The sequence below is a fragment of the Sitophilus oryzae genome, unplaced genomic scaffold, assembly GCF_002938485.1.
Source record: "Sitophilus oryzae breed Bouriz unplaced genomic scaffold, Soryzae_2.0 scaffold_1167_pilon_pilon, whole genome shotgun sequence".
Classification (NCBI taxonomy): Eukaryota; Metazoa; Arthropoda; class Insecta; order Coleoptera; family Curculionidae; genus Sitophilus; species Sitophilus oryzae.
The window spans coordinates 2870701-2885176 of NW_022145801.1; the positions used below are offsets into that span (position 1 = coordinate 2870701).

The 14476-nt window shown below is 32.6% G+C and overlaps 1 protein-coding gene across 1 annotated transcript in view; it reads right to left on the reverse strand.

Annotated features, from left to right (window-relative positions):
- LOC115888689 (ribonuclease ZC3H12A-like) overlaps positions 1–14476 on the reverse strand; it is an 88988-nt gene that overhangs the window by 13350 nt on the left and 61162 nt on the right. Inside the window, exons 2-5 of the mRNA XM_030908481.1 lie at positions 8275–8501; positions 5757–5942; positions 2199–2331; positions 386–621 (exon numbers count right to left, since the gene is read on the reverse strand). Coding sequence (XP_030764341.1) covers positions 386–621; positions 2199–2331; positions 5757–5942; positions 8275–8501 — 782 coding nt within the window. The remainder of the gene's footprint in view (positions 1–385; positions 622–2198; positions 2332–5756; positions 5943–8274; positions 8502–14476) is intronic.

The following is a 14476-nucleotide window of genomic DNA, read 5'->3' on the forward strand; positions in this document are numbered from 1 at the left end:
GAAGTGACCAAAAACAACTGAATGAGTCAATCAATCCCAATTTATGTCATATACTAACATACGAAATCTCGTTTTTTTATCTGAAAAAATAAAAAAGTTATAGGGGTGAGCCACTTTTGAGACGCACCCGGTATACTATCCATTTGTTAAATAATACATAATAATTAGAGATATGGTTATTAGTTTATTTATTTTACTAATCGTTGTGACTGAAATATTTGAAATAAATATCAACTCAAAAAAAGCTTATAATATACAAAACTAATTTTCTACGTCTGGACATGTAAAAAACGTAGAAAATTTGGTGGTGTAGAAAATATAAAATTTTCTACCTACCTAACCCTGCATAGAGTAAATTATTTTAATAGCTAAAATCGCTTGTTACCTGTAATTATCGTTACTAACAACGATGCCGTCGTTCTGTGCTGCTAATTTTAAAATATATCTATCGTCGTAACACACCATCCTCTTTCCGCCCACTAAACGCGAAGGAGTAAAAACTAACAGTCTGTCTCGCTCTAATTCTGCCAAAATATCTTGGTCCCTGATGGGATTGTCCGGCCTCGGTGCCTCTTTCCGCCATTTTGGAACAAATACCGTTATGTCCTTATGGCCACGAGCCTAAAACCACATTACTAAGTTAGTTACTAAGGCAGACAGAGCACTTAAAAATAAGCCCTCAAAAAGTGTATTTTTCTATATAAATCCAATGCTATACAGGGTGGCGCCTCTCATACGCCGCGAAGGCTCCAAAGAGAACGACAGTTTGTATTGAAATTCAATTTTGTGAGCATATGTAGGTTAATTCAGAGCACTTTTTAAAAATATAGAGAGTTCTACAGGGTGTCCCCAAAAAAAGTTACATATTAAAGTTGTGTTTTTTGTAATGGAAAACTCTATATATTAATTGATTTTCGGATTCTAGAAGAAAAATAAATGGAACACCCAGTATATTATTCCGATATTCAATGAAGAATTCATGTCTTTTCAAAATACTATTAAGGTTGCCTACCCCTCAAACAAAGATTTTCCTAGATATTTTCATTTACATGATTTGACGTGAGTAGATCTTTATTATTTGATAAATTCTAGGTGGTTGTGATATGTCTGACGTTACTTCAACATAGCTGTCTAATTAGTCCAATTTTAACAACTAGTTATCATTTTGTGTCAGTTAAAACACACACACACAAAAAAAATTCACAGAAATTTGCCGAAAATGCAAACTTATTAACACCAATTAAACAATTAACACCAATTAATAGAATACTTAAATGCTCCTGATTTTATATAGTCTGTTTTTTTTATGAGGATATGTTAAAAACAGCGTTTACAAAACTCGACCAACTATTGTCGACAACATGACAGAAATGATTGTAGCTGCTTTTCGAGGTAGAACTCCACATACGCCTTTTAAAATGAAAAGATCATTTTGAAAAGACAATCATTTTATGCAGTTAACAGGAAAGGAAGCATTTTGAGCATTTGATTTCATCTAGCTAATTTTTGTCATATTTTACTCAACAATTTTTAATTTTTGTTAAATTAACAAAAGGTATATCACAGCCACCCCCTAGATTTTTTCAAATAATAGAGATGACTGACGCAAAATCATAAAAATTGAAATATCTAAGAAAATCTTTGCCTGAGAGGTAGACAACCTAATAATATTTTGAAGATATATAAATTCCCCATTGAATACCGGAAAAATATACTGGATGTTCCATTTAAAATAAAGGAGTAACTTGCTTTTAAAAGTGACTAATGTTCCATATTAATTTTGTCTCACCCTGTATAATTTTTCGGGTCAAATTTCAATTTGGTTTAATATACAATGGATACTGTAATTAAATATCAGTCTATACAAAGTCAACTAAAATTTAGGTAGCTGTTATCGAAATTTAAAATTTACTCTTCATTTTCACAAAATGTGAAATATGTCAAAATCTTTCTATAAAGGTAAATCTTTCTCTAGATTTTAGGTATATGCTTCTTTAATAAAACTCACACCCTGTATAATTTTATATATTTTTAAATGCTTTCAGTTAACCTACATATGCTGCCAAAATTTCATTTTGATATAAACTACCGTTCTCCTTGGAGCTTCCGCGGTGTATGAGAGGCGCCACCCTGTACAAAGTATACGGGCTCAAACTTCCGATCTTTGGAAATAATGTATTGTTATTAAAAAAACTTACCTTAAACCAATCGACGCATATCTTAATTCCTCTGCATGAGAAGATTTCTTTATTTCCGTGGCTCATGGCGACATTACTGCCATCTATAACGATGGGTCTTAACGCTGCTTGACTTACATCAAGAATATCAAATCTGAAACGAATAACAACTATAACTCACCTTTGAAATGTCAAATAGTTTTACTATTAAATGTTCTTTTAATTAAGTATGATAAACAAATAATTTAACTATAAATTGCAATATTCCCAGAATTATTTTTATTGGAAGTATATTCCCAGAATACTGAGCACCTTTAGAATGCTTAAAAAAATATTTATATTTTATTTTTAGATATTTAGTAAATAGTTGTCTTATGTGAGTTAATGTTTTCGACTTTTCTACGAATTTTCTATAAATATTAGTTTTCAAAATCCCATATATTTTTGTATAAAATTATATCATTATTTGTTTACTTTTGACATTTTAACGAAATGCAAATTGCATGTACTCTAATGCATTTCATTATGTTGTAGTCTCTATGTTATTTAACTATATTACTCTTTTTAAGCTTTATTAAAAGAACGAAACTTGTGAATAGAAAAATTAAGGTAAGAGTATAATATTATCCATGTATTCATGAATTAAAGAAGGAATCGACATGATGAATCCCCTTCTATGACAGTTCTGTTTGACGTTTCAAACTTAGTGACAGAATCCATTTGAAGTGTCTAGGGGAAAAACATGATAAGCGCCATTTTACTAATTTTACAGGAGAGCACTGGACAGGTGGTGGTCATCAGGTTCTTTCCGTTTATGTATATTTTTACAAGGCATATATAATAGGATTTAAGAACTTATTGCCCTGCAGAGTTTATGCCTTTTGTAGATACCAGTTAGACCTACTACACACAGGCAGGGGGGTGACAGTAAACCGGAAAATTGGAAACAGTTGTGGCGCGGTTTACCCAGGCAGAAAGCATGGCCTTCTAGACTGTCCTAGACAAAAATCTGAATATTTCTATATGATTTCTGTCAATTTCTGCTACGGAACATTTTTATGCACGTCGGCGTCCTGTTTTGTCTTTTGTCTGTGTGTCAGCGTCAGCTCCCGAGGCCTCTGGCAAGGTCGGACGCCATTTCAATTTTTGCCGTTTAGATTTGATTGGAAGTTTGTTTCTGATATTTCGGCTGAAATTTATAAGTACAAAGATGTTTTTTGATATAAAGTTCCTTGTTAACACTTTAATAAAGTATATATGATATTAATTACATGAAGAAAATTATGAAATCGACGTTTCTGCGTGTAGTAGGTATGGGCCATATTATATGTAAAAATAGGTAATATATTAACTGTTTTTATATTTTTTTAGCTTTAAACCCAAGGATCTTGAGATATTCTTTGGCAAGGATTTTTCCGTATCTCTACTTTAAAGACTGATCGGTGATTTTGAGCAATTGAAAGCAAGTTATACAAGGTAAATTATGATTATTGAACTATTATTAGCCTACATTAATTTTCTGCAAGATGAACAGAAATGCGTAATTACATATCACATAGGTACCTATTATGTATTTTCATAGCAATAATGCTATAAATCTATGTATGTAGATTATTTTTAAAATATAAATGAGGCATTAGATGTATATGTATCATATTTTTTATTCATTTTATTTTCATTCAAGTCCTGTTTGATTTAATTCACAAAAGTCTTATGTACTTATATTTATGTTTTTTACATATTTTTTTTTGATTCCAGGTTTTGTGTGGGTTCCGGTTGCCTTTTTCCTGCTTCCAGTTATTTAGTTTTATGCCCGTGAAGCTGTGAAAACATTTATTTATCTTCAAGTTTCTGTAAGTCAATGCACTGTTACTTTACTAATTCACTTTAACACAGCATCTCTGATATTATTTAAATATTTGATATTGATACAGTAGTTTATTGGTTTATAGCTCTTTAATTGTGTTGATTTGCATATTTACATTGTTCTAAATTCCAAATAAATATTTTTGAGTAATTTTGTTGTATTATTTACTACTAGAAAGAGTAAAAAGTATATTACCCCCATTTAAACCTCCTGAACAGCCCGCCATTAAAAACCGGAAACGGAAATAAATTTCATAAAATTGAAATTGTCATGTCTATGTCATGTCAAATGCCCCAGCCGCTATATTTGATAATTATTAGTTACCCAGGCAGCCACGCTGTTTCCATAATTTAACATTGACTTGACACTTCTTCTTGTATTTATTATTTTATGCACACAGGGTCCGACAATAGTGCGTCGGGCATCTGTAGCTCCTGGAATAAAAAACTTGAGAATTTTGTTAAATGCAAACCTAAAGTAGATACGAAGATGTATTTCAGGGAAATATTTCAACTTCAGGGTGGCTCAAAAATGTGAATAGATCGGGTGATTTTTTTAAAATGAAACACCCTGTATATTATTGCATTTTTGGTTTCCTTTCAGATTACTTTACATAATCCTAAGATATGAGTAAATATATTTTGATAATTTCAGAGATATTAATAAATAAATAGATTTTTTTTTTCAACCTTTCTTAAAAAAGTTATTACAAATATAAGTACGGAAATCAAAAAAAAAAAATTTGCAAATTTTCGGTAGGCTGTAAAAAAGCATATACATGCAAGCGAATGGGACTCACCTGCACTATGGCATGTGGTCAATGCAATGGCATTACATGTATGAACCCAACAAATGTGGAAGTGAATGAGAAATCCTTAAGATAAGTTATCCTATTTTTGAGCTAAGGTTTTTTCTTATTTTGTATTAAACGTGTACATTTTTCAATATACCTATTTCATGGAAAATTATATGTAAAACTTTAATTTTTCTTATTCAATCTTTTTAAAATGTAAAAAGCGCACATTTAAAAAAATTATTTCTTTACCTATGTGGTAGGAAATTTTCTTCTCTTCAATTTTTTACTCGTGACTTTTATTCCTAAAATTCGTAGTTTTAGAGTTATTGAAGAAAAAGTAAAAAAAAAGGGCCATTTTTACCCTTTGTAGGGGTGGTTTTGGAGTGACGGGCTCAACGGCTCATCGCTGGGGATTCATGATGTTTAAAGATCTACAAAATGAAGCTCCATGCCAAATTTCAGCTTGTCTCTAATTTGTTGAACCTCGACCTGTATAGGCTCTGGGCTATTCATAGAAGTTAAAATGTTTTCCTGAAATACATGCTCGTACATACTTAACTACTACTACTTATTTGCACTTAAACAAAATTCCCAAGTTTTTTATTCTAGGAGCTACAGATGTCCGACGCACTATTGCCTAAACCTGTATAATATTGTAAAACCCTAAAATTAACTAATCGCTGATCATGTTTTACCTAGATTTTTTTTCAGTTTTTAATGTTTTTATGATTCTATACCGATTGGGAGGCCTAATGATAAATTATACCGCATAATCAAAAAAAAAATGGCGTCCAGTTGGCTGGGAAATGACGATCGATGACATTTCCCATATAAATTTAGATAAAAAATGACAGCGTTATAGGTACTACATATTTGGAATGCCCTCGGGAATATCCAATCCATTAATATTGCTTACCTATCTAATAATCCTAAATCACTAACGATACTTTCTGTGGGGCTACTGTCGCACGAACCTCCTTTTTGAGCTCCCAATTTAATCAGTTCAGCTAGGAGCTCGTTCTGAGTCGGAGAAGATCCCAACTTCTGTAACGCCGCTTGGACGTGCTTCTCCGTATAGCCAAGCTTTAAAGCAAATTCAACCCTAAAAAGTAATAAGTACATCATTTGCAGTCGCTTGGCAGTAAAATTATATTTTGGCAGTACATGTACAGGGTGGGTCAAATTCGACGCTTTTAAATGGAAACACCCTTTTCTATAGGAGATAGACAAAAACTAATATCGGTGTCTGGAGCTCAATTTTTGTCAAAAATATGATAGTGAAAACCGCATATCGACATCTGTTACCGTTTCGGAGTTACGGGGTGTTTTTCAAAAATATGCATTTTTAACAAATCGCTGTAACATATTTGCTAATTTTGTATTTTTATGAAAACATTTCCAAAGCACCTTTTTACGTAGAATTTAATGGTTTAAGTATATTTTTTTTTAAATTAACAATTTAAGAATTATCAACAAAAAAATTGATTTTTTATATGGGACACTGTATATTTTTAATTTATTAAAAATAATTTAAAATTGCCTTTCCAAAAATATAACATACTTGATATTTTGCTCGATTCCTCCGAGATATAGAGTATATAAAAATTTGCCCGCTTTAAATAAGTAGTCTTTGAACGGCACCGGCTATAATGCAAATAAATTCTAGCTGTGAGCATCAATTAAAACGAAAATAATATTTGCTATGAGAGATGCAGAATTTGATAATAATTTAAAATATATTTAACCAATATCAACACATTTAAACTATATCTAATAACAATAAAAATAAATAGCAAACCAAGACATGAGATTTTGCTACAGGTGTTTTTGGACATTTTTCGCGGAATTCATTAACTCAGTGGGGGTGAAAGATACCCTCTCATAACTGGTAAGTATTTCTAATTCTTGTTTAGACTATACGGAAGAATAAGGAATCTTTATTCTTGCGCACATATATCCATAGGATTAGGTCCATGGGCACTAAGTCAGGCGGCCTCGACGGCCAACGGCTGGGATCTTGGTTAGCTATTCAATTGTCTGCAAAAATTTGCTGGTAACTTCGGCGTTCTGAGGCGGTGCGTCGTCTTCTTGGAAAAATATGTTTTCGATTTTCATTAAGGGCATATCATCAATAAAGGGTCCAAAGCCTACTAGTTAAAAGTGGCGAACTTTTAAAAATTCTGTATTTCGAAGGGGATTATAACAAAATATCAAGTGTGCTATATTTTTGGAAAGATAATTTTAAATTATTTTCAATTAATTAAAAATATAGACGGTGTCCCAAATAAAAAATCAATTTTTCTGTTGATAACTCTTAAATTATTAATTTTTAAAAAATTATACTTAAACCATTAAATTCTACGTAAAAAGGTGCTTTGGAAATGTTTTCATAGAAATACAAAATATTCCACAGCAAAAAAGTTACAGCGATTTGTTAAAAATGCACATTTTTGAAAAACACCCCGTAACTCCGAAACGGTAACAGATATTGATGTGCGGTTTTCACCATCATGTTTTTGATGAAAATTGAGCTCCAGACACCGACATTAGTTTTCGTCTATCTCCTATAGAAAAGGGTGTTTCCATTTAAAAGTGTCGAATTTGACCCACCCTGTACAATTTTACCCAAGTGAAACCCCTAGTTGTGAGCAGTACCAAGATTTGCGTATGTTACAAATGACATCAGAATCTACATATATACAATGCTAATGTTTATCTGTGTCGTCTCTACTGAAGTAACGACTTGCTCTAGAAAGTTGCTTTTTTTTACTAAAAGATAGCTAATTCGCTCTTCTAAAAACTGTCGTCGCCGGATTTTTTGTTTTTGGCAGTCGCCTATAATAATTACATGGCAGTCATAGGCAGTCTTCTTCGCAGTCATTGGCAGTCGCTTGGTATTAAAACGATATGTTGGCAGTACATGTACATTTTTTACCCAAGTGAGACACCCCTCGGCTTTTTCATTATCTTCTATCCCTTAGTAAGCCACCCAGAGTATAGGAAGACGTCATTTTAACAAAAAATTTCAATTTCAAAAAAATAAAAAATACTTTTTATTTTTTTTTTCATTTAATTAAAAAAAAATAAAAAGTATTTTTTTTTCCTAATGTCGCATGTCGTGGCGGATGCGCCAGGTTTCAACTAGTTGGGTTATAATTTTTTAATAGAAAAGTAATACTATAAATTTTTGTGCTTAAAATGCTTGATTTGATTGGTAAAATTAAATATTGTTCGTTATATACCGATACTTCCAAAATAATTTAAAACAAAGTCTGTCCAACGGGTCAAGAAAGATTTCGACATATGACATCCAAACATGACAGAAAATTACAGACACAGGCACCACTGTCATGGATCCACTCATTGGATCCATATATCAAACATCCTTATAATCCATATATCAATTTATTCCAATTTTAAAAACATTTTATTACCTAGCGTTGTAACCGAGACTAGTTTCTTGCGTTTCCTGGACATATTCGGCGAATTCCGCAGCCAAAGTGTCACTCGTCGTCCTCGACACGTCTTGGTGACTTCCCGACAGGTGGCTCTGGGCTCCATCGTACGCCTCGCAGTCCGAATCGTAGCTGGAATCCTCGCCGGTATTGCTGGACGTTTTGGTCAAGTTGCATCCTTCCAGGCAGATGTCATCTACATATTTCTGCAATGAAGAGAAAAAATGTTAGAAATATGTTTACTGGAATAATACTAATAACGGTCGTTTTAAGTTTGAAAATGAGATTATATAGGTACACTCAGATGCAAAAAAAACGCAATGGAACATTTTTCATCAAGTTTAAAGGGAAAGTCCCTATTTTCATGATTATTTTTTTAGCAAACTGTATACAGATTGTTAACTGGACGGTTACTTATTGAGAAACAAAATTGCAACACTGCCTACATTCCAAATGAGTACTAAACTAAGCTGCCGACTCATCCCGTGTCGTCGCGTCCGTCGTCTCTCGAGGTTGCCATATTTCAACCATAAAGCTCTTACCGCGAGTAATAAACAAATTAACAACCTGTATAAATCTATCAACTTTAATTCATAAACTCATTTTTTGTAAACTTTAGTATTTGGCTTATTATACATGGTTAATTTTTACCTTAACTTTAATGTGCAATAATTTCGTTAATTACTTTTTTCTAAAACATTATTTTTCTGTCAGAACATGCAACGCAGCACACATGTGTTGACTCATGATAACACATGCTTTTGTTAATTTTTAAGAGCAGAATGAACTTGCCAACAATTTCCAATTTTTTCAACTACCATTACTTTATGATATTATTTTTTAATATTACGAAGAGGCTTTGGTGGCTATTGTCGTAATGTCATATCGACACTAATTAGAACTCTATAGTAAAATTTAAAAAATGTTAAAATGTAACGATACCGGCTTGGTTTTAATAAATACTAGTAACACTAAAAGAACTAAGGATATTAAAAAAACCTGTAATAACCTGTAATAACTAAGTAAACAAACAAACAAAAAACTTGTAAAAAATACTGCTTTGTATTGCCTCCCCCGGCTTCTATAACTGTCTGTATACGTCAGTTGTTTATGAGGTTAATGAGGCTGCAAATATGTTGTGTTATATTTTATGTTTTCCCATTCCTCTTCAAGGACCAAGCGAATATTCATAATTTCGGCCATCTTCAACAAGATCAATGACTTTTGCTTCGACTCTAAGAACCATATTAAATCATACACAACAATAATCGACAAAGCTACCTCGTCATTATGAAGAATAATATCAAAAAGTAACGATAACTGAAAAAATTGCAAAATGTTTGTGGCAAGTTCATTTTTCTCTTAAAAACGAACCAAGGCATGTGTTGACGTTGACATGAATCAAAAAACAAAATATTGAGGAGACATGGTTGTGACCGAAAAATAATGTTTTAGGAAAATTTGCTCACGAAATTATAGCACAGGGTGTTTTAAAGACCGGGTAAAAAAACAACTTTTCGATTAACCCTGTAAAATAAGTCAAGTTTCCAAAATTAAAGCTGGTATATTTATATACAGTTTGTTAATAAAATCAAGGAAATAAGGTTAAAAACTAAAAAAAATAACATTTTAAACTTGACCAAAGATGTTTCCGTTGCGGTTTTTTGCATCTGAGTGTAGAATCAGATTCTATTGTGTCCTCCTTTCTTGAGTTATAACTCATCATACAATCTCAGGGCTTTGACGATGGCCAGTATAAGTCAGGCAAAAAAAGCCAGTATGTGAGACGGAACACCTCAACACGAGTGCGCCGAGATGACAACCATTCGTGCAATAAACTTTTGTACGACTGATATCAGAGATGGAGAACTAACTTCTATAAAACCGTCCCAAATACTGGCTTTCAAGAAACAAAATAATTTTGTTTCTTTTGATGCCAGTACATCCCAGACGACTCAACATCACTAATAAACAAATACATTTATTTTTATTTAATGTCGTAAAGAAACGCCTCTTCCAATCGCGAAGTACACGCCAATGACAATGGCAAAAAACATTCGAGTTTTTATCGCGGCTCGTGACGTCAAACGAACCACACGGAGAAGCCGGAATTTAAATTATTCAATTAATTTTCGCAGTTCTTATGTTTTGGTCACGTTTTTTGTTGTGCGATAAACAAAAATATTTTATTTATTTTAAAGATCGCTATGGACTGTTCAGGTTTAGGAGGATATGGAGTAAAACCACAGCCTATTCATGAGACAGCCAGTCAAATGCTGTCAATGAGTTACTTTTTTAGAGGAACTATAGGAAACAAGAAATAGTCATCTTATCCGATAGTCAAGCAGCCCTAAAAGCGATCAACTCAGTAACCATCAATTCAAAGTTAGTAAAAGAATACCTAAAGAATCTGAACGAATTAAGCAAAGAAAATGACGTCCTCCTATACTCTGGGTGGCTTACTAAGGGATAGAAGATAATGAAAAAGCCTCGGAAAAAGCAAACGAGGAGCAGACTTACTAAATGCATTTTGTCCATTTTTCAAGATTTTCAGCCAAAGGTATGTAAAAAATATTTTATTTATTTTAAAGATAGCTATGGACTATTCAGGTTTAGGAGGATATGGAGTAAAACCACAGCCTATTCATTAGACAGCCAGTCGACTTCGCTACTTTTTGAGAAGGCCTCATCCACATGCAGACAGTGAGAGCATCAGTCTTGATAGTTTTAATAAACGGAGCTTCAATGAAGTTCAGAATCCGACGTGTTACATAAGATAAGCGAATACAAAAAGAATTCTGTTCAAACAAATATAGAAAGGAACGCAGAGTTTCATGTAAATGATCGTAAAGCCCTATACTTACTATTCGCTGATACGGTTTTATTACGCTGATACTTACTATTCGCTGATACGGAGTTTCATGTAAATGATCGTAAAGCCCTATACTTACTATTCGCTGATACGGTTCGTCGATGTTATTCGTCCAAAATCCGCGACTTCGCACGACGAATTCAGAAAGAATCGTATACACTATCACACAAAGGTAGAGAAACTTTTTAAAGCTCGTCGGATTTCAAAAACCTCTAATATTTAAAATAATGTTTGTTTTAAGCATATTTCCTTTTAGCAATACCATCATTTTTTGCCACATTCCAAATTTATCTTATCAGCTGTTTATTTATAATATGGACAAAAATATTTTTGAAGGGACATAAATAAAGAAACCAGTATAAAAATTGACCATACTTAGTAGTTATTTGTTTAAGGTGAAAACTGTTGATATTCTGATTTACATTGTTACTAAATATGTCACGCGGAAGTTATTTGTCTGAAGATCTTCACGAAAAAATAATCAACGCACATCGGAATGGTGTACGGTAAATGGACGACATAAGCACAATGTTTAATTTGCATAAGTCTGTCATTAGCAAAACGATTCCAATTTCAAAACTCGCAATTCCTTAAAGACTATTAAAAAAGTGATCGGCCAAGGAAAAGAACGAAAAAATTGAAATGATAATTAAAAAAATCGCCTTAACTATTCCGCATAAATCGGCAAATCAAATTTTGAGTGAACTACCTGGTGTCAATAGCTCTAAGCTCTAAGACCATCCAAAGAAGGCTAAGGGAAGCAGGATTATTTAGCAAAAGAGCAGCCAAACAAACACTCATCAGTAAGAAGAACCAGAAGGCCCGACTTACCTTTGCAAAAAAAATATTTGCACTGGTCGACGAATAACTGGAAAAAGCTCATGTTTTCAGATGAAAGTAAATTCAATATATTTGGATCCGATGGCATATCGTGGATACATCGCCCAGAAGGGAAAAGATTTGATCCAAAGTATACCAAGGCCACTGTAAAACATGGTGTGGGGATGCTTCTCGGGCTATGGCATGGGACCACTGCATGTAATAGAAGGAACAATGGATCGATTTATGTATTTGGACATCTTAAAGAAAGTGATGATTCCGTTTGCTGAAGATAATTTGCCCTAAACCTGGATATTTCAGCAAGATAATGATCCGAAGCATAAATCGAAAGTCTTACAAGAACGGTTTTTGTCTAAATAAATTAGGGTTATGGACTTTCCTGCCCAAAGTCCAGACCTTAACCCCACTGAAAACCTGTGAGAGGAACTAGATCGCCGGGTAAGACGAAGTCACATTAACAATAAGAAATATTTGATAAGAATTTTGAAAGAGGCCTGGAATTCCATTGAACCAGATACCATAAGATACCCATTATTAATTTTATTAGGTTAGCAACAACTATGTACTTGTAATTTTTATATTAATTTTTAGTTTCTCTATTTTTGTCCCTATAGTTTTTTTATTTAACTGAATAAAATCTTAAGTTTTCGTGGGACATGTACTTATTTCATTTAAATAAGAACTATTTAAGTATCTTTAATTTTAACAATGCATAAAATGGCCTCGCCTGTTTAACAAAAAAGACACAATTTTAAAAAGTTTCTGTACTTTTGTCCAATAGTGTATGGTATTCGAATTGAAAAAGCTTCGAAATGTATTCGATTCTCGAAAGTATTCGAATTCAAAAGAAATCGAAATACAGGGTGTCCTAGAAATAAGTGCAATTTTTTTTCTGAAAAGAAGTCGAAAATGTTTATTTTTCTTGATATTTTTCGAAAAATGTTGAAACACTTTTGAGTCCCACTGTTTATTTTCGGGAAATTCGTTTTCAGTGCATAGAGATAATCTCGGATAGAAGAAAGAAAACCCAGAAAAGATCCAGGGGTACTCAAAATGTAAGCAAAAAATATATATTTTTTTTAAAAATTTCGAAGTAATATATCTCTGTTATTTTGGACTTGTTTGAAAAATGGCAAAGAGAAAATATGTTTCTATTATCCAGATCTACCAGCCTTGAAAATATCTGCACTTATTTAAAACACACCCGGTATAATTGTAATGAGGAAGATGCATATATTTTATTTTTCGCCAGAAACTGTTCAATTTATTAGAATAAATATGTATAAATGCAAAAAAAACTTTTTTCTTCAAAGCAATACCACAATTTTATAAAACGGGCCATCAAAATACTATGGATAACGCAAACAACGCCTCGCGAATTGAAACGATATTCTATTGGTCTGACGTCACCCGCCGTTCTCGTCGACGCGCGATGGCAGCCAGACGTGTTCCGTTTATGTACGTATTTAGGTGGCGTACTAAAACATTTTTGTTGCTTGTAGCGTTGATTGAAGGAGCTTTTTATGCTTTTTTGTGCAGTTATTATTTATTAGTATGTGTTGTGTGTTCTGAGAATTTTTTAAGTAATGGCAGATTACGGGTTTGTAAAAGCACAATCAGATAACTTGCCAAAAGTCGATGCTTTTATGTTGGCTGCTTTTATAAATACAAATTCCCAATTTATTGGCGCTGAATCACGAGGAAAAAAACAGAGAGGTATGTAACATTTATTCTTTGTAGTACCTACTGAGGCATATTTAAGTATAAGTAGGTACCTACTGTTACGAACTTTTATATAGTTATAAATTAATGTTATAAACTTATTTTTCAGATCAGGTAGGGAGACGTATGGAGATAATGCTGTAGGTTATGTAGAAGTGAACAGAGACAAAAATATTTGATTAGTACGTGGAAAAATAACTCCAGAGCATAGCGTGAAAAAGAAAGTTTTTTTTTTATATATTGACACCCCCTTACCCTTATTATTTTTAAAGATTGTTTTTTTTACGAAATTATAGGAAATAAATTGTTTATCAGTAATGAAAATATTATACAAGGTGTCCCATAAGCAAACGCCAAAATTAAGTTACTTTTTTAAGTGAAACACCCTATATATTTTTGGATTCTTCGGAAATTTCTAGATATTCTAGATATATTTCATGTATAATATCCTATACCTATCTTCAAATGTTTACGAAATATTGACAGTTGAAAAGCGAAAAATACCTACAATTTTCTGGACCACCTTTTTTGAGACACCCTGTATAACTAGAATTAATTTTAAAAGAGATTATATGAAAAACCATGCAACTGTTTTATTTAATGTTTTCTTCTAAAACTTGCAGTTAAGGCTGTATGTGGGTGTCAAAATATAATGAATAACCCTGTAGGTACATTCAAATTTCATATACCTATGTAAGACAATATACATAAATATATGACTTTTTGGCCCCTTTTTTCCGCTACTCG